Below are 22,059 nucleotides of genomic sequence, written 5' to 3'. Positions count from 1 at the left end.
CATAAATCTATACTTTTTCTCCTTCTTTATTGGCGAAAAGGGAATTAAAATTATATTTAACAATTATAGAATGAAAATTAATGTTATAAAAAAATTAATAGTTATGTCTATTTATTTGTTCTTCTTACATGCATAATATTATATTTAAAATATGTTATAATTTTTCATAAGAAAAGTATGTAATATCGAAATTGTAGGTTCAATACATTTGAGAATAAATATGCTTAAAAAATAAACTACCTATAATATACGTGTTATATTTTATGCAAATGAAAATGTGTATAAACTTTATCCTACATTAAGGAACACATGCTATAAAATTAAAATAAATTTTTATTCTTAAATTTGACATCATTTTTATTTCATTTTTAATCAAAGTTCGGTAATATCCATCAGAATTATACATTTAAACCATTTGGCTTGTCTTTTTTATCGTCTTTGATGTCCTACAAAGTATTGAATCCGATTTTTGTCAATAATAATTTGATAATTAAGAAGCTTATATTATTTCAATATTTAGAGGGCATGGCAGTTTAATATTGTAATATCCAGGATCTGATTCGTCTACTCTTCTCATACCTTTATTGAGAGTTTTACCATTTTAGGACACAAATGATTTGGAACTAGATTATTTTTTTCTAATTTGAACATTTGGTAAGTCATTCAACCTTGATAAAAACTGAGTGAGATAATTGATTAATATTGTAACTATTCTTAACATTGGTTAGGAAGTTATACTTATGGTTATTATAAAAACTCCTTGTTGGACTAAGACTAGAGTTTAGGATCGGCTTGGCACTGTTTTTAGTAGATACAGAGTAGGATTTGTGTTTACTTCCTTTCCTACTCTCTTAGATCTGTTCAAAGTATACATAATGACAGCTAAGCTGCTCTTCTCCCAAACATTCTTCAATTGTCAGGGGTACCAGGTTAATTTTAGGTATCTTTTTTTTTTACCATACTAGTGGACTGCATTATTTTCCACTCTCATTATGCTGATACTTCAGCTACTCAAATGACGTAGTTAGTAGTAAAAATAGCATTTTAAAGCATTCAAAGTTGACAATTATGATTTCTTATCTAGAATATTTTATTCTCAACATATTCTGAAAGTCAGATGTTACAGCTTTTGAATTTGGGGTGTCATATTGATGGTATATTTTCTTACAAAACTATGCTGCTCCAGCTCACTATGCGAAGATTGTTTAGTACCGACAGTTTCGTGCAAATTTAATTCGTAACTTGTATAAAATAATTTTTATTTATATCAAATAATATTGATGCGGAGGAGATGGGAATTGTTGTAACACTTTCATGTAACAAGTCATGATTCCAGTCGTTAGTTTTTTCAGAAATTGAATTTTGAATACGACTCGTTGAATATTGTACCGAGCGGTCCATTAAAATCTGAAGACTTTGAATTTTAAACTTCAACAAGGTAGAATTTATTAATTAACAATAGAATTTCAACAAAATTACTACTATAAATAGATGTGTGTCTGTGCTCTTTTAATCTGTAATGTAGCCTCCCTTAGCGGCAATAATGGCTTCCAGGCGGCAGTAGAAGGCCTGGCACCCACTGAAGATGTACTACTATGTCATGGCGTCTCAGTGCTGGCTGACAGTGTCTTTGAGGGCCTATGTGTTTAGATGACGGACACTATAGGCCTTCCCCTCGATATGCACCCAAAATATGTAGTCGAGGGGGTTAGCATCAGGGCTGTAGGGAGGGGGGGGGGCAAAACTGGCAAAAAAGAAGAGTTATGCAATAGAAGAGATGTTGTTTTTTTTCATTGCTGCTGTCAAAAGTGGCCTCCTTATCCTCACAAGTCTATTTTCACCTACTTCTTTGGTAGCTCTCTGGACGGTCTAGTGTGAACCCCCTCGTGGACTTAGGAGATTGGCCTGAATTTTTAACTCATCCGAGTCCAGTTTGGGCTTTTTGACGGAGCCCTTCCTTCTGTCCGACGTATTTGACTTACTGACGGTGTAGACGGTGGTCCTGGAGTACGCGAATGTGAATTCGTCAATCACGTTCAAGTGTCATTTTCTCGACTTGTACGTAAGTTACAGACCTCAAGTTTGTTTTGTAACTAGTTATTTATCTTTAATGTATCGAAATATGAATTTATTTCCATCATTCAACCTTCATTAATTATTCAATTAGTAATAGTGCATATTTCAATGGACCACCAGGTATTTATGAATATATTATGGAAAAAAAGCATATTTGTACAATCTTTCTAGATCCCAATAGCCTTTTTGACAGAGCCCTTCTTCCTCTCCAACGTTTTGGATTTGCTGAGGGTATAGACAGTGATCCTGGAGCCACCCAACTGCTTGGAGTGCGCGAATAGAAATTCGTCGATCACGTTCAAGTGTCATTTTCTTTACTTGCACGTAAGCTAGAGAGCTCAGGTTAGTTTTAGTTCATAACTAATTGTTTATGATTTAATATATCGAAATATTACTAAATTTCAATTAATCACCCTTAATTTATTATTAAATTAGTAAATGTTTAGATTTCAATTACCCCTCCCGGTATATTTTCCCTTAGCCAAGGACGGTTACAACTGTCAAAAATCGAATTTGAGATCAAACTTAAGAAAAATAGACAAAAAAATTATTTCTTTGAGAAATAAATAACAAGATTTTTAAATGCAATGAATTATTATTTACAATGATATCGTAAAATATTTTGATATCAGCCCATGTTTAGTTCTAACGTCATTCCAGAGTTACAATTATCGACGCCAATAATAATTGAGCAATTTCAATGTAGATAAAACACACTTCTCAAAATAGTCGAATATCTCATGACAATTAAAAATTAAGGCAATATCCAGGTTAATAGAAATACAAGGTTATACCATAGTCCATAACGCGTGTACGATTGATATTTGACCTCCATCACACTTTTAATATTGACGTCATGGTAGATGAGTGGTTGCGTATTTTGTGAAAATCTGTTTTTCTTGCTCAGCAATCAGTACGATAAATTAAATTGGAAATTATAGCAATAGTGACATCATAGACCATAAGCGGGTATGTGTACTGTCAAAATCTGCCTGTCTTGCCCAAGATACTTAGGAGACAAGGTAGGTCCTTTTTTTACCCTCGCCATGCAGATATGAATAAAACATAATATAGTCAGCTGTTTCTGTTTACAAGTTCATTAATTATATTTATATATCCAGATATTTTATATATATGACGTCACAGAATTGGGTGTGTGTATCAATAAAATTTTCATGAAAATAGCGTCTCTGACCTACCTTGTCTCTAAGTATCTTGATCTTGCCAAGCAGTCGGTACAATACATCAGATTGAAAATTCTAGCATGCCCGATTACATGATGGTATAAACTTTTATCCTTTTATTTCTATTAACCTTGGGCAATATAATATTCGAGGTAAAAGACTTCAAAGATTCTTTGTTTATGAGAGAAAAACGTGATTCCAATATCTAAAGAAGACATCAGTACTTTAATTTAATATACAGGGTAGACAAAATAAATCCGGAATAACTTTTACACCTAATTATGAGACTTGTAGAAAAGATAGAAGGATAATTTCGTATATATTTGAAAGCCACATTAAATGTAAAATGATTATTCATAATGAAAGCGCATGAATGCCTTGCATGTCTTTGCTACCTCGTGCGGATCCATGTCATAAATTTTGAGATCAAGAAATCTTTGATGCGGCAGCCAAGTCAGGCAAAAAATATGTTTCTTTGGAACTATGAGACAAATTGAAAATATTTTTGAATACAACAATTGAAAATTCTTCATCAAATTGACTTTACATTAAATTCAATGTTTTAGAAAAAAATATATATATTTAGTCTGATTAACATTACATACAATGAATGTACAGGGTTGTACACTACAATTTTAACAAACTTTGACTTCATCTAAATCCAGTATGAGTGCATCACAGGTGAGTTTTCCTGTGCATACAAGAAATTGGGTGACTTCCGTTTGTTTTCCTTTTTAGTCAATTTAATTTGAAATTTTTTAGATTCTTTGAACGCGAATAACTCCAGAATTAATTATACTAGACAGTTATAATTTGATTCCCCCGTATTCAAGTTCACTTAAAATTAGTTAGGTATTAATTCAAGACGACCTTAATAATACATAGCTACGTATAATTTTTATCATAAGAAATTCGAAGCAGGATTACAAAAATACTATAAAATATAGTTAATTTCTTCGGAAACTACGCAAATAAAATATTGATTGTATGTTATTGAATAAATAGACTACTTAAGTAGTTTCTATTATATCTACTTTTTGAATATTTTAATATTCTATCAATATTTTGTTCCAGAATTTCTCTTAAAGTAGAAATCAACTCTTTCTACTATCGATAAATAAATTAATATACCTTGTAAAAATAAATTTATACTATATTTAAAACCCGAAATGATATGACATATTTTTGTTTGATTTATAATGAATCTATACAATACTTTCAATGGGAATGAGTAATTGAGCCTCATATTATGAGTTGTATAAAAAGTTACATCAATATAAGACATCACTTATTCATCTCTTTCATAATAACACAACATAAATCCATGATTTGAAGATATTCATTAGATCCCTCCAGGAGTCTATGTTCATTTACAGCAATTGCCTCAGCTATATTGGCCTTTCCTATATCCTTAAAATCATGATCTTCAGGGGACAATACCCATTCGTGAACTTGAATGAATAATTGAGAGGCAGAATACCCTTCAGCAATAAGATTATCTACAAATGCTTCAACTTTTTCATATGAGTTAGATGCACATGCTTTTTTAGAGAGGAAATCCATTCATTGGGTATAACACCCGCAGTTTCCAATACAATATCTTCGGTGATGGGTGTACCAGCGGAAAACCGACTGCACGACTGAAGGGAAGTAATAGCTCGACGAAGATCTCCTTCTGAAGTTTGTATAAAGGCATTGAGTGCCTTGGTATCCTTAATGTTAAGCTTTTCTTTTTGAGCAATAGACTCCAGACGTATAGAAAGAATGCTCTTTTCAAGGGGCTTAAAACGGAATTTAGCACAACGAGATGTCAGAGGCTCAATTATTCGAGAAACATAATTACAAATAAGACAAAACTTTGTGGACTTTCCTTCCTTTTCCATGGTTCTACGAAGAGCAGATTGTGCATCCTTGGTCATGGAGTCCGCTTCATCCAGAATGATGACTTTAAAAGGAGGACAGGACTTCCCATTTGGAAGAGTTCCTCCTGCCGTTAGTCGAGCAAAATTCTTAATTTTATGTCTAACAACTGATATTCCTCGTTCATCGGATGCATTTAACTCTAGAATACGATCCTTGTATGCATCTCCAAACAATTCACGACAAGCTGCGAGTATGGTTGATGTTTTACCGGTGCCTGGTGGTCCATAAAATAAAAGATTAGGAAGATCCGCTCCCTGTAATGACTTTTTAAGGACCAATATAACTTCATCCTGGTAGGCAACATCATCTACGGTTTTAGGTCTGTATTTTTCAACCCATGGAGCTGGGCCTTTTGAGGATTTTGACGTTTTTGTACCATTAGTATCCTTGAATACTCCTATTTTGCCCGTTTTTAGAAATGCATCCATTTGGATCACTACGACTATTAGACTACTATTACTTATTATTAGTGTACGAATTGAATTAGAAATACTGAAGAAATCCCTCCAAAATCTATTACGTCATCAAAACAATAACTTTTACACAATTCAGCGTTTTCATTGACGTCATAAATTGCATCATAAATGAAGGAAACGCCATATTGTGGGCTGAAAGTTCGTATTTTTACTATATAAAATGGGCAAATTTTCATTAAATTTTAATTAAACTTTCTCAAATGGATTTAAGAATAAAAAAAGATATAACATCTGCATTGAATACTACTTGATGGCAATGATTAATATTGATATTATAACTAAATTAATGTTATACATAGGTATTGAAAATCCCTAACAATGACTAGATGTGTATAACTTTTTTTGATCGATTAAGAACGATAAAATTAGGATATTTAAAGTAAAATATTTTATTTGTTTCATATTGATAGTATACATAAACTAAGTGTGCTACTGTACTTATATCATATTTTATTTTACATTATTAAATGTATTTATTGTCTACAATATGGAAATGCTAATTAATCAAGTGTTAGTATCATACTTTTAATACATAAAAGGGTCTGGTAAACAATAAAACTAGGTATTAGAGGGATATATTTTTGATAAACAGTAAAGTTTGAAGCCTTTTATTTGTTGGTCCCATTTTGGCATCCAATAGTTCGCTATTTTTCTTAATCTTAATGAAAAAAGGGTTTCCATTGTGGGATAAAACTTGGAACCCCTTTGGTCACCCAAAATGGCACATATCAACAATACTGAAGTCCCATGAAAACGCTCTATTAAATTATTCGATGATTTTTTTCCAAGATGAATATATGGATAGTTTTCGTTTCTCAATCCCTAAATTAATCATTATCATCATATTCAAGTTTCCACTTGAGTTAGGTTTTTAAAACTCCTAATAGTAATAACTAAGGTTGTGCTCGGTTCAAGTTCAACGGTTCTATCGGTCCCGGTTCTTTCATTTCAAAGGTTTCGGTTCAGCTTTATCTGTCTCGGTTTCGTTTCTTTTTTATACAGGCTCAGTTTGGTTAACAGGCCCTTAAAACAATGGGCATCGCTAGAAAATTCGGACCCAGGAAATGATATTAGATACAAACATGGCCTTAGCTACCTTATACGCAGAGTGCGTAGTGCTCCGAGTTCCTACAGGGCCCTGAAAACTAAGGTTGTTTAAGACAATGGTTTTCAAAGTGGGGGCCGTGAGGGGAAGCTGGGGGGGGCAGTAAGATGCAAAATTGAGAATTGCTTTCAGTCTTGACATAGTGAAGTTTGAGAAACCCTGGCTTAAGAAATAAAGCTTAGTAGCGGGCCAGGATCCATAATCTACCCCACCCCTTCCCTCTTTTATTTGCACCGTCTGCTGCCTAATACCTCTTTTCCAGATGCATAAGAAACCCTTAGCTATTTGGAACTCAGATACAACTGTATCACCCTGGCAATGTAAAAAAAAATCATTGGAAAACGCTACAATTGCACAAAAAAAAAAAAAACGCAGAAAATTGATTAATTCATTTTTTATAATATATATATTCTAAATAGGAACAAAAACACAAGAACCGAGACGGATAAGCAATATATTGTGGTCTCGGTTTGACTTTGTCGGTTCTGGTTCTAGCATTCAAAAACCAGAACCGCTAGAAAGCTAAGGGCCTAATATTATTTCCTTCAAAAAGGACTTTACGGGACACATTTATAAAGACAAACTTTGCTTAACGAATACAGATGTGGAGTAACCATGATGCCAATATTTAAATTATTTGACAGACAAAAAAATGTCCGGGTAATAACTAATGAGTAACTATTATGGATATTACCCATGATACCATACAAAAGTTTGGCAATAAAATTGTTATTAATAATAATAATATAGCCAAATCTTTAGCAATTAATTATTCAACTAATTAGTAGTTTGAGTTATTTTAGTTTCCAAACTCTAAATACAATATTTCTTTATTTGATCTATGTTAATTTCCTTATCTATTCGACTAGAAAGGGTTGTAATTTTTTCAATAGTAGTATTTATCGACTCTTTTATTGGTGATTCAGATCAGATTATTTCATAAATCATAATTGACATATAGATCTCTAATACATTTAAACTAATTGACTCTATCTTAAGTATTTTATCGAAATATTCTTTATTTGATAATATTTATTATAAAATCATGTACATACATATATTCTTCCAACATACTAAAAACTATTGTTTTGTCAATTTTTTATTATAAATAAGTTTTAAATGAAAATTATGATCACAAATTCGTTGAATAATACCGAATACGTAAATTCTTATCAGGATCTAAAATATTCTTTGTTTCGTTTGTTGATATGTTGGAAATATCCACCATTATTTCACACGATTTATAAATTAATGAAAAGCATGCCACTTTATTTTTTCAAATGATATTTATCCCACCTATGAGGTTGCGCATTTAAAGTTCCAGATGTTATTTATTAAATTATAGAATAACTCATATTAAAAGTGATGTATTAAGTGCGTTACTAAAAAAAAAAACTAAAGCGAATAGATAAAACTAGATGACTATAAACGTATGGACCTAAGAAAAAATACGTTCTGGACATATTTAAGTATATTATTTGAATATACTTCTAAGTAGTTAAAATTTTGGATGAATCCAAGTTTCTCGGCTCAAAGCCATATTACGCATTTGTCATGTGAAATAACGCACCCTTATTTAGTTTGTTTGTTTTGAGCGTTCAAAACATCAACTTTGTTTGTTATTTTGTACTATTTTTGAAGGCTGGCTGAAGGACACCGTTGAAGCCTGATTGACTTGGATTGTTTGCTCCTCGTGACATTCAACTGATACAATTATATAAATTATTAATTATAATAATTAATTGATACTTAATAAAAATTAAATAGTCAATATCAGATATCCATCGACCTTGGGATTCGAGGATACGAAATGTCAAGTGAAGAGGCTTCTGTGGCAGCCACGGCTACGAGACCTGTGAAAGCGAGTTCTGATCGTCATTTAGAGTTTGTATCTTTTAATAGTAAGGGTGGATTGCTTTTGGGTTGCTCCGATCTTTGTGGGCGGACATGGACAGGCTCAGCTTGGTATTACCATGATCCCAAAGAAGCACCTGAAGGAGATTCCGCGGCAATTGTGGAATGTGATGATGGTGTTTCGGATGGTCTGTTCCTGAATGATGATATGGTGGTTGTAGCACTGGATTCAGGGGCTTTGGAAACTCTGGTTCTTAAGGAAGGTCCTTATTTTGAAAGAGTTTCAGCTATTATTGAACATGATGATCTCATTACGGGTCTAACTCGATCTCCGGATAGTATTATGACATCCTCTTATGACAAAACAATTGTGGTATACGATATTGCAACCTCCCTGGCTTTAAATACTCGTCTTCATTCCTGGGATCTGGTAACTGATGTTGCTTCGAATCCACTAGATCCTTTCATATTGGCATCAGGTAGCTGCGATGGAATAGTTCATATTTGGGATCTACGATCTCCCACTTTCCCTTCCATTGCTTATGATAATGCTTCAGATTGGCCTACTGCATTAACTTGGTCACCTCAAGATGATAAATCCCTTTTGGTTGGAATGCAATCGGGGGAAATAGGAAATTATGATCTCCGTCAGCTTAAATGCCCTCCTGTCTCATCAACGAATTCTATGGACAAACAAATTCACAGGATAGTTTTTTCTCCAACTATTCCTGATATTTTTGCTGTTTCCGCTGACTCATACCCTGTGCGTATTTTTGATATTGAGGGATTCAAAACTATTTATAAGGATGAAAGACACGAAGACTTTGTAAGAGGACTTGCCTGGCATCCTAAAAATAAAGATCTCTGGACCTGTGGTTGGGATAGACGCGTTTTATCTCATTCTTTAGACTTTTTAGAGAATAAAAATGTGGCTTGATCTTAACTGCAAACAATTTTCCTATCATTTGTTTGTTTCAACCAAAGCTGGTACAAATTATATTCCTTGTTGTTTGTTCTGAAGCATTGAAGGGCTTTACTTAATATGTAGATGTATTAATTTCGTATAAAGTATTTTTACTTAAAGTTATATGTTGTTCTTTATTTTCTGTCTTATATCCCTAGTAAAATACCTAGTAATACTTATCCTAACTCCTATGAGGCATGTATAATCCAAATTTAAATAAATGTGTACCAATGAACTTGAAAACAGTATTTTTATTATGAAATGATTGAAAAATATTGTCCACAAATAATTCAATTCATCATCGAATCGAACCATATTTTTAAAAACTTGAGTATTGTAAATTTATCTATCGGCGACTTGGATCTCTCTTTTGACTTGATTTTCATAAGTGGTCATTCGTAGGTTAGCGTAAAATGAATAAATATTACTCTTAGTCCTAAAATATATCGAATTCAACCGAGATGATTCAACATTTCTTAAACAAGAACGTGTACACTCTAAAGAAAGTGTACCTGGATTTATATTAAATATAATAATATTCGAAACGATAGTCGTACTATTTCATTAATCATTTTTGAAAAATACGATTGAGAACAACATGTGAAACAGGCCTATCAATTTAAGAAGGGTACATATAAGTGTATAAAATATAAATTTATCTCGAAACGATTTGTAATCTTTCTTTCATGCTTTTTATTTTATTTTTGAATGGAACTTTGCAAATTTTATTGGGTGTTGTATAAGAGGAAGTAAAAAAGTTAAATTTGTGTAATGAAAGATTCACGCAACCTCTTTCGAAAGAAGACTACAACTTATATTTCTATATTATACATATTATTTCTGACTGTGCAAGTGAGGAGCACTCATTAATGATATCCTAGTGGAACTTGTTGCTCAGAAGATACTCACCTAGATTTTAAACCATATAATTTATTATCTCAATAAGTTGTTTTCTCTGATTTTCGTTTGTGGTTAGCCCTTATATTGTTAATTTACTGCAAGGTAAGTAAATTATTAAATTAACAATGACTATTGTATCTGTGGATGAGTTGATATTATGTAAGTGTTTTTTTGTGAATAGTTGTAACTTGTGGGTCTTTTATATGTAATTCAAACGTTTTTGGGACTAGGGCCTTTGATCTGGAATCGAATTGTATTTTGAAGGGAGGATCTTTGAGTACACTTAATCCCTTTAGCCAAACGATATACATTATAACTATTTGGACGGATATATACTAGTCAGGCAAGGAATTGTTAAAAAAATCATCAAAGATAGTAGAAGAACCCTTGAATTTCCTCTAATTTTGTAGTCTCTCAAGTATGTTTCAATTTTATCCATCCCTGGCTATTTTTTTCTAGTTAATGTTTAGTCTACGTAAATCCAAAGAATCTTGCTCTTTTTTTTTTCACTATGGATTTTAGAAAAACAGAAATACTATTTTCTTGTGGGGAAGGGACATGAGCATGTATGTTCTACTCATGCTCAAAATGGACCACATCTCACTTTCATATGAGCTAACATTACGGAAGAGGGATGGAAATGGGGCAATTGCCCCAATAGGGTTCATATGCAGTCTTTGTATGACGTTCCCTTCATAAATTGTATTTACTTCCTCTTGCAAGTTTGAGATCCTCCGATATTTGACATTTCCTTCTCGTGGTCTTAGTAGTTATTATGTTCGTTGTAAAATTGATAGATACTTATTATTTTAATCATTTTTATAAAAGATTTCATCATTATCAGAGATCAATAAATATATATTACTAAAATGAAATGAGTAGCTTATTTTAATGACTCCATTTTTAATAAAATGACGGACTGTTTTAATAATGGCCCATAGAACTGAATACATTATCATTTATGATTTGTTTTAAGTACCATTTCTTAGACTTCTAAACGCAATATGTTCTTGAAGGCAATTGATAGTGTTCTTCCTTCTAGACAAAGTTATTCCTAGATATGCACTTTTTATTTTTATAAGCAAATATTCAAAGAGTTTAATTTACAATTATGATAATAATTTCTATACTTATTAATAATTATTATAGCTATATGTTTCTTGTGCCCGGTAGTAGTTATTTTTTTATGTGCTAGATGTCGCACTCACTAAATATTATTGATTTTTAAATATTTTTGCCCGCTCAAAATTCATTTTATGCATTATTACATTTAAACAAAAGCAAGCCCCTTTATATATTTAAATTGATAGTTATTTGTAGGAGAAATGAAATCCTCAAGTCCGGATTCCTTATAGTTTTTTTTCTTATTGTATTTTTATTTATAGAATAGGGTATTTTAGGGTGAGGGATTTACGTCACATTCTTATAAGTTATATTAATAAAAAATATATATTTTAAAGGTATAAATACTAATTTTTTATATTGTATATATGTTCTTCAAAAATCCGGATGAATTACGTTTAATGAGATGGGATAGGCTCACAAATTAAAGTATTTTTAATAAACAGCAACACTTACTTGAATGTCCCATACAATTAACAATTCAAAATTTGAGACTCTTATAGGAAATTTTGGATTGTTATAAATGAAAAATACCATCCCTTTGATTAATAAGAAAAATTATAATCGTTCAAAAAGAAAAAAGTTTATCAAATTTATAAACGTAATATATACATGCAGCAAGTTCAATAGATGTCATACTCATTTTTGCCATTGCATCATGAATCATGATTTTTAATAGAGTACAATAACTTGTACTCTAATAATAACTAAGTATAATACAGATAAGGTTGTGTTACAAATATATTTCCAATTCCTACGGCTACATTTGATATTATGTGTATTATTATTCTCCATATTTGTGGTATGATTAAGGATAAATTTAGAAGAATCCTCATACATGGTTTTAGACATATACCATTTTACTGAGAGGAAGGATGTCTAGGGCAGAAAAAAGGTAGCGAATTATTTGGGCGGAAAAGGCAGAAACGGAGGAAGGAACTCACGCTTTAAAATTCTAAATGTATTAAAAAGAGGGGAGCTTTTCTTTTACATACAGATAGATATGTAAATGTATGTATGTATATATACTATTTTAGTGACTCGTACAAAAATACTGTAAGTATATTACTTTTTTTCCGCGAATCCCTACATTTTGAAGTCTAGTGTCGGAGTGATATCTATGAAAATGTAATTAGGAATTGTTTTGATATGTTGGGTTGGAGAGATTGGGAGTCCAGATAAGATTATACTATGACTTGTAGTAGGGTAGTGTGTGGCTAGTAGTTGTATAGTCTAGATGTGTACTACTGTTATACTGAATATTATTTATTCCCTGCAGGTGGAATGCTTTGTTAATGGAGGAAATGGCTTCACCGAGTCTCATGGAGAGAAACCATGCTGTAACTCTGGACCCAGACTCATTGAAACTAAGGATCTCTCTAACTTCTTCTCAAGCCCCCAACTATAAACATGAGCAAGTAGTAGTAGTAGAGGAAGAAAATAATTTCACTGCCAGCAGCGAAGAAGAGAGAGTATCAATCCCCTGGAATGAAAACTTGTACGAAACTCTACGATTATGCCGTAAGCGAGCCTACTGTAAAGTTCAGTCAAAAAGGCGACTTCATTTACCTGCCTGTTTATCTGTATTCCTACATCGGGAATGGATTTCTTTACATCCTGAATATAAAATTAAACCTCGAGACCTTTTAGACATTTATGAAACTCGTTTTGAAGGGGGTTCGAAACGTCGTAAGCCTTATGTGAAGAAAACTAAAAAAGTGTTAACAGCTGCTAAGGAGATCAAATCTGTACAATGGACTCCGTCTACACTCATGCATTTGAGTCTTATTGGTCAAAAAGTTGACGAATTACTTGTTGAAAATCCTCATTTAGACTATACTTCCAAGCTTCGAGAGGAGTGGCTTCAGTATTACCCAGATTCAACATTAACAGGACGTAATTTGAAAGCCAGACTTTTTCTTTACAATAAGACAAGACCAGATAATGCTTCACATTCTAAAAGAAATGATATGTGGAATAAACAAGCAATTGATTTGCTAGTTAATATTTATAAGCAACTAAGTTTGGATGAAAAGTGCTCATCTAAACTCGGTGATTCCCTATCACATCACTGGCGCAAGGAATATAAAGGACTTCTTGGCGTTACATCACAAAGCTTAATGACAAAGATTGAAGAACTTTTAGAGAAAGAACCAAATCTTTTTTTAGATACATGTCCACAAAACGGAGAATTAATTATTACTGAGGCCCCATCTGCTTCTAACTCTATAGAAGAATCTTTTCGTCCATCAAGCACATCTCCGTCTTTGGATAATCGTATTCCTTTACCGCCTAAAAGTGATTGGGCTTGTAATACACATTGGGTACATATTTTTGAAGATAGTTCATATGAACTTGATTGTTGTTTAACAGAAGATCTATTGAATATTCGAAACAATTTAAAGGATTTTTATCCAAACTGTGATATATTTGAGAAGCCATACTTAAAACAGCCACGAAAAGCAGGTCTTGTAGGAGCTATTTTGAATGAATGGAATAAGATCCATCCCAGAAATTCTGATTCCGTTAGATCTCTTGTTTCAAGGCTTTACAAATACGATCGTATTCCTGAAATGAATGACATGAGCTCTCTTGAAAATCGATCCAAGTATAAGTCTTATCAAAATGGTGAATGTAAAAGTCAGGAGTTCACTGAGTCAAAGGATTATGAGGACTTAGATTGGACAGATGAAATGCTATGCCATTTAAAAGAAACTCGAGAATATGCGGAAATGAAGGCAGAGGTAAGACATGATTTACATCTTTTTGACTCATTCTTTTCATTTTTTTTATTTTTTAGGAAAATGTAAATCGTACCCCATCTCTTCAAGCGGTTACGAAAATCTGGAAAAACCGCTGGAAAAGTATTTATCCAGATTTGAACTTTGATTGGAAGGATGTTGTCGAAAAGTATAATTCACAGTTTTGTTATTCCTCCTCTATATCAACGGATGAAATGAGTAATGTATTGAAAATATCCAGATTAAAATGTGAGACCTCAGTCTTACCTGTAGGAGAATCAGGCGATTCTGAGGTTAAAGGATTTAGACAATGGAATGCTACGATGAAACAAGGTCTTATCAATACTAAAGAGAGAAAATTATGAGGGCATTATATCCAAAGACTATAGATTTGCAATCCAAACAATTTGCCACACTATTGTTCAATGAGTTTCGCAAGTCATTTCCTAAGTGCATGGAAAGCACGCGAAGCCTTCTTTCTAAGTTACAGTCTATAGAAAAAGAAGGATTTGTACCGTTGATTAAGGAAGATCGTCCTTTGACTGTTAAATCCACGAATATAAAAACAGATATCTCTACCGATGGAATAAAGAATAACAGCGAGGAAAACGAAGAAAATTTAATGATATCTCCAGGTTTTGAGGGAGAAACACCAGCTTCCTCTATGAATGAGGTTATGCCTCAAGTGGTTGGGTTTCCCAATTGGAGCTTAGCAATGATTCGGGATTTTATAGCATGCATGGATGTAGCTAGACGAAAATATGCTTCACTTAAAGACGAATCTATATCAACTAAGCAGAATCAACCTCGCCTCATCCCTTTGTTGATAAATGAATGGAAAGAAATATATCCAGAGTCAAGTGAGACTGATAAGACGTTTCTCGAAAAAATCAAACATCTAAAGGTTCAGAAAGAGACTATTAAAAAATATTTAAGCCAATCAGGTTTATTACCAAGGCGTGAAACTCCAAATGAGGAAGTCAAGATAGAACCCCAAGAAAATAATGAAGAAAAGTTTTATTGGAACAAATCCATGATTGAAGATGTTATTAAGACTCGAGATTCGGCACTTAAGCGATTAGGAGAGGTGCAAACGAAAGGAAAAAAAGTTTCTTTTCATCATACATGGTGGGAAGAATTTAAAAAAATTTATCCCAATTGTAGTTTCGGAAAGAATAGTTTGAGTGCTCACTATTGGAAGTGGAAGAAAACCCAAAATCATATTGACAAAAAAATGTGTCATAAGTCGGATCAAGGTTTTTTATGCGCCAAGAACAATTTGCCCCCTAAGAAGGCTTACACGAATTGGACCAAAGAGGACAAAGAACAGTTATTAGATCTGGCATTTAAACTACAAAATAATACTGATCAAGAAGATCTAAAAACTAAAGGTTTTGGAGCGGTTCTCCGTGATGAATGGAAATTACTGCGCCCAGATAGAGGCGATCACCCTAGCACGCTTAATTTGCTTTACGCAAAATATCTTAAGGAAGTAAAAGTTGATACTGATAAAATTGAAGCGAACAATTCTAAAGAAAGAAGTGGGAAATTATTAGTTTCTACATGGACTCCGGAACATAACAGAGTTTTACGTCAATGCATAATTGAGTTTGAAGACAGAATAAATGATGAATCCTATTTCAACGATATTTTTCAACTATGGAAAGGATTATTTCCCAATTCTTCTCTATCTTATAAAGATGTTGAAGAACGTATGTTTGACTTGAGGGAGAATATAGTAGTTAACACATCTTGGAATTTTACTCCTGAGGCCAGAAAGAATTTAAATGCTATATTTACGCGGGTTTTTCGTCAAACTTTGAAAAAAAGACGAATGCGAAAAGATCTAATTATTGTACCTGAGAAAAAACTGGAACTTGCTTCAAATCTTCATAAAGCCTTTATTAAGAAGTTCCAAGATTGTCCTCTAACCCCTAGTGCTTTATTAAACGAAGTAGATATGTTCCGTTCAAAAGTTTCAGCGAATGTATTAGAAAATAATGAGAGTTATAAAATTTGGACTCCTTTAATGATCAATAACATGATTGAAACTAGAAAAATCGCTTTGCAAATGAAAAAAGCATCCCCCAATCCAGAGTTTTTCAATTTTAGCCAAGTTTGGCATCAAGAATTTGTCAAATTACATCCTGAGTGTCCATCTACAAAGCGTAATTTAGTGCGTAAGTACAAATGGTACAAAAGTGAGACAGAACGATCGATGCCTATTAAAAAGGATAATTGTTTGAATACTTTTAGAGACAGCTACATAAGTGATCAAGTGTCAATACCTTCAAAGTATATCAGAAAAGATTTCCTTCTGCATATAAAGTCTCTGTTACAAGAATCTCAAACATCACTACCTCCTCTATTACCACCAAGGAATCAACTTTTTAATTCAGAAAATGATTCTTCTTCAGAGTTAGAAAAACAAGAGAATCAGGATTCCAACTCAGAAGATACTAAAACTCAAGAATGTTTTCGCTTTCCTGGTGGAGCTAAGCTTATACCAATACATAAAAAATCTGTAGATATTGTAGACTCATGTCATAAAAGTAATGCAGACAGTAACTACGCAGTTCTGTCTGTTCTAAAAATTCCTTCTAGAGTCGAAAACAGACTTCAAGAGCTTGATCTCTCTGCTAAAGATTTTCATGATCTCCTTAGTTGTTATACAATAGCTCGAGAAGAGTATATCAATTATTTAAATAGAGGTTATTTAGCATTTTTCCCATTTGCACTTCAAGTAATTTGGTTTCGACAGAAAAAAGACAGTGCCTCAAATTATCCAAAAGTGAATGGACGGAATCTTACGGGTCTGATCGAAATGTTCCTTGAAGAATTTTATAGTTGTCGGAGCGAAAACTTTCCCCCTCTAGAATTTATCACTACAGTTCCTTGCAAATTCAATGTAACTGAGCTTACACTTAAACAAGTGATTTCATGTTTTGCAGAAGCGATATCTAACTCAAAATTAGAATGTTCTAAAGATGTTAATGCTTATGAATCTTGGAAAAACTTGCACCCTAAAATTAATTTTTCTTTTAAAGAACTTGTAAGCTTGCATCGCATGTTAATTTTTGAGAGTAATCAAGATATTGACTTATTAGAAAACCTGACATTGGATTGTGCCATATCAGAAATCTGGTTCCAATTTGCCAAGCCTGAAGACGTTTCCTCAAAAAACAATATAATGGAGCTGAAACCATGTACATCTGAATATGACGAAAGTAATATTTCAATGGAGCAGCACAAAGAATGGTACTTTAGGACCAAATTCCTTCCTTATTCGACTACTACCTCTATATCTAAATTAAGACCTCATTTTAAAGTCAAAAATATTAAATTGTTTTGGTCTAATGATCGAATTCAAGATTTAAATTATTGCTACCAAAAAGCAGAATTTAGATTCAAACTTCTAAAACAAAGAAAACACTACCAGAAAAAAATAAGTTTTCTTAATCTTATCCATCTTGAATGGAGAAAATTACATCCAGAATTGAAACTCGATAGTAGAATACTAATAGGAAAATATATATCACATCTGAGGAGACGGAAAAAAGAAAATAATTCGAGAGAAAACATCCAGATTCAGGAGTGGAATCTAGATGTTCACAATTTTATTCGTTCCGAAAATAAAACCATCATTGAATCTACTAGTGAAAGTGAATATCATTTACCTGGAAATCCTATCCCTGATTTTGATAATAACTATAAGGATGATATGGAAGAAAGTAGCAAAGTGACAATAGAAGAGGTTCTACGTCGAATTGATGAGAAAGGTAAAAGAAGTGTGGTTTGGACCAGTGATGTGATGCGCGATCTTCTCAAAGCTAGAGAAGAGAGTAGACGTAAAAAGAAAGATATCGATAAAGATGTAAGACTTCAAAAAGTAGATAACTTATTTCTTGAAGAATGGAAAAAAGTAAGACCTAAATTGAGTCACTTATCAATTTGGACCCTTAATGCATATGTACGTAAATTTGACCAATTTAAGAACAAAATAATGAATTCAAAACAATTGAAAAAGACAGAAAATTCTGGAATCAAAAGCAATACTGCACTGGTCAAGTACTTTCCCAATACTTGCATTCCAGTATATGATATAGCGTTAGTTCGAAGTCTTAGCGAAGTATCAAAAGAAGTCAAAGATTTGATCTTTACTCGCCAGAGAGCAATGGAAGTAAAAGTTATAGATAAATCCAATTACACTCTCGATTATTTATGGCCTATAGAGTGGAAAAAGATATATGGTGTAGATGTACCTGCTAATCATTTAAAAAATAAGTTGTGGAGTGTTGAAAGATTTCCTGCTAATATGGAACGACTTCAAGTTGCCCTCTATCGTGGAAATCTGACTTATGAAACTATTCATCACCCTTGTGTTCAAAACGATTCGTATATGCCTATATTGCCCAGAAGATACATATTTCCTGAAGAACAAATCATCCGTACTCCTTTTAGATTTAGTCACAAGCTGTCTTTTCATGATTCCTCTTTTGGAGCTAATGGAATTAGGCATGTGTCTCGAAAACGAAATATCCAAAATGTAGTCTCGCTTTGTTCAGAATTATCCAATCATAAAGAGATGTCACTTGAAATACCAAAGGTCAAATTTGAAAAACAAATAGAAGCTATTCAAGATGATCATTGTCAAGGTTTATATACCGAACGGGGTTGTGAGCTATATTCGGTGAAGCTACAACCAAAAAGAACTAAGATGAACGTTCCTGCGGCTAGTGGATTTTGTTCATTGTCATATGATAACTCAGGTTTGTTCATTATTTATCATAATTAATTATATGCTAATTGTGTCTTATTCATTTCCTCCCTTAGGCGCTTTCTTTTGCAATGAATGCGGTAAAAAGTTTAGGAATATCAATAACTATAAGTATCACGTCTACATGCATTAATATTAAATATAATGTTTTTTGGATACCTTCATTCAGTCATAAATATATACACTCCTAGAAGAATATTCTACTATACTAATAGTAAATGAGACATACTCAGAACTCTCGATTATTATTATTTTTTTTTTTTTTTGATAATTGTTCGTTATAACTTGATCACATATAAGCTCAATTTTTGATGTAAGGAAATGATTTTATATTAATAATACCAAATTTTGTTGAATGTACGCAATATATTTTAAATCGTTATTATATATATATATATCCAAACGTGTTAATTAATTTCGCTTTATCTGAAACAAATTATGCAACTATTCGTTAATTAATAAGGCTGTCGGAACTTAAATAGTGACATCAGTACATCCATGATGCTAATTTATATATCCTTTATTTAAGTTAATGATAACTAATAAGTTAACTTTACAAGTGGTTGCTATTGTTGTGTTGCTCAAGAAATTAATATTCACTGACTATTTAATTTACCAATTTATAATAATAACTCATAATATGCAATATACAACAGTTTTTAAATTCATTTCTGTATCTTAAGAGAATAAATTTAATGTATTATTTTATACTCTCAAACCATGTTTAAAATGTTTATTCAAATATTCATTATACATTCTCTCTCTCTCTCTTATTCACAATTGGACCTGTCAAGTCATTATTTTAAAATAATGCAGTACTATTTTGTAAGCTTATTGATTTATTTATGATTATGATTTATGATATTTTGACACTGAATTTACATTTATAATGAATAACTAGTCAAAAATTTGAATCCTATTGTTTACTTATGACGTAATTTAGAACATGAGTATGATTAGTTAATTTGAATAAACAGCGTCAATATTATGTGATTGGTTATTTGAATGTTTTGTAAACAAACTCAATAGATCGTAAAAATTGTAGTTTGTACTATCCGTCTTTAATTCAATCCCACATTTGATGAATTATTTTTAGCGATGAGAAAACCTAATATTTATAATTCGGTGTGAGTTTGAGTATTATTATACTTAAAGACTTAATGCAAAGGATCATGTCATCTAAAAAAAAAAGTATTTGAATTTCTTTGTTTTATCTTTATTTATGAATGTATGGTTCAAAAGGAAAATTTTAAATAATTTATTCTCTCAACAATGGGAGATTTTATACAAGGAGAATTGTCATATTCGATGTCCAACCTGTATATTTACTATACCCTACATATTGTTGAGTAATGTTGACAACTCTGGCTATATGTACGAATGTTATAGATCAAATGAGACAATAGTTGCCACAAGAAATGTATTATCTCCTATTTCCAATACTTCCAATTTCCAATACAATAAATTTAATTCGTTTTTATCCAGACCAATAGTAAAAAAAGGGTTATTGTGTATTTTAATTTTTGCTTTTATTTTTACCACGAGACTAAAATTACTTCAAACAATATACAGCTATGTCTTTAAACCATGATAGTGATCTTTTTTCTTACAGAGTGTAGTCGTTTTTAAATGAGGCATCTATTTTGCATAAATTTATTGAATATTATATTAGTACTTTTCCAATGAAAAATACTAGCTGATAATTATTCTAAGTACCTATATAATTTTAAGGAGTACACATTTTAAAGTTTTGTTTAACACGGTTTTGAAAATCATCAGATAGGTGGCGACCCCCATTGTCCATACACTGAGTAAACGGAACTTCGCTATTTTAATACCTGGTGATTTTTTCATTTTCTTGTTTATCTTTAAATTTACATTATATGATTAAATAGGCACCATAACTTATTCTATAATTTGTTGATTAAGTAATTCGTTATTGGGGATTCCGCAAAGATTTAAAATATATTTGGTTTTTTGAAATAAATTCGGTTACAATTACCCAATTTCGAAAAAAACTTCCCCAAACTTGAGTCTAAATTGGAGTAGTTCATACCAATTCTGTTGGCACCAATTTTAGCTCTTAAGTATTGAATAGTCCGTGGATAAATTTGCGTCCTAAGAATTTTGCAAATTTCAAATTATGAAAATGAAAAAAAATCGTGTTTTCTATATTAAAAATTGAAGCAATTAATTGGTTTTCATAAATCACGCCAAATAAAACTCAGGAGCTAAATTACAATTATTTTAACTATATAATATATTCAGTGAACTCATTTTTTTGCCAATATTTATTATCATAATATTATAAATATTTTAGTATATATTATAGCTATTAATCAATTTTTAGTTAATAGCTATAATTAAATAAGACATTATACGACAGACCAATTGCAACTTGTACACAACATAATTATTAGTTCCATCTCTCATGAGAATACCGTATGATTTTTCTCTCTCTCTTTAACATTCAATTGTTAAAAAAAAAAAAAAAAAAATCTTGTAACATCTTTACTATTCTATAATGAAGCAAAATGTTACTTGAATATTATTATTTTAAGCCTTAACATATTTTATCGATAGGTTATTATTCTCTTATAAAAGGATATATCACTTAAATCAGTGGTTCCCAAAGTAGGAGATGCGAGATGATTTCCAAAGAAGAATATGATATAAATTGACATATTACATTGAGGGACATCAAAACTTAAATAATGATGAATGTACATATTTTTTTATTATTGTACATTTTGAATCCTTTTAAATGTATTTCCAAGAAGATAGGTCTACACAAAATCATGATTGGGTACACATATTTTATCACCACAACTAATCATCTATCCTCTGATAAGGAAGATAGCCTTATCGAACTTTCATAGTACCAAATAATAAAAACAGATTTTGATTCTTAAAAACTTGACGAATTCTGTTTTTCTG

General features: G+C 31.8%; 3 protein-coding genes across 4 annotated transcripts; 2 read left to right on the top strand and 1 right to left on the bottom strand.

The window, feature by feature from the left end:
- Nucleotides 1-4,392: 4,392 nt before the first annotated feature.
- LOC121121835 (replication factor C subunit 4-like) lies at nucleotides 4,393-5,720 on the bottom strand. The gene is given in 2 exon segments (XM_040716830.2): nucleotides 4,393-4,807; nucleotides 4,810-5,720. Coding segments are annotated over 2 exon segments (1,065 nt in total). The 5' UTR covers nucleotides 5,612-5,720; the 3' UTR covers nucleotides 4,393-4,544.
- A 2,403-nt stretch (nucleotides 5,721-8,123) lies between these two features.
- On the top strand, nucleotides 8,124-9,825 carry LOC121121665 (methylosome protein WDR77). The gene has a single exon (XM_040716631.2). The coding sequence runs from the start codon at nucleotides 8,575-8,577 to the stop codon at nucleotides 9,553-9,555; it is 981 nt and encodes a 326-aa protein (XP_040572565.1). The 5' UTR covers nucleotides 8,124-8,574; the 3' UTR covers nucleotides 9,556-9,825.
- Nucleotides 9,826-10,355: 530 nt separating this feature from the next.
- Nucleotides 10,356-19,840, top strand: LOC121121327 (uncharacterized). Of its 2 annotated transcripts, none has more exons than XM_040716213.2 (4): nucleotides 10,356-10,584; nucleotides 12,884-14,348; nucleotides 14,405-19,114; nucleotides 19,179-19,840. In XM_040716213.2, the coding sequence occupies exons 3-4, from the start codon at nucleotides 14,707-14,709 to the stop codon at nucleotides 19,253-19,255; spliced, it is 4,485 nt and encodes a 1,494-aa protein (XP_040572147.1). In that variant the 5' UTR covers nucleotides 10,356-10,584; nucleotides 12,884-14,348; nucleotides 14,405-14,706; the 3' UTR covers nucleotides 19,256-19,840. The 2 variants fall into 2 exon arrangements, with proteins under 2 accessions (XP_040572147.1, XP_071746358.1); XM_071890257.1 differs by lacking the exon at nucleotides 10,356-10,584 and adding an exon at nucleotides 12,543-12,660.
- Nucleotides 19,841-22,059: the final 2,219 nt, after the last annotated feature.

Source organism: Lepeophtheirus salmonis, chromosome 7, assembly GCF_016086655.4.
Source record: "Lepeophtheirus salmonis chromosome 7, UVic_Lsal_1.4, whole genome shotgun sequence".
In the NCBI taxonomy this organism is placed as follows: domain Eukaryota; kingdom Metazoa; phylum Arthropoda; class Copepoda; order Siphonostomatoida; family Caligidae; genus Lepeophtheirus; species Lepeophtheirus salmonis.
The sequence above is the reverse complement of the archived record's forward strand: the minus strand, read 5'-3'. Positions and strand labels throughout refer to the sequence as shown.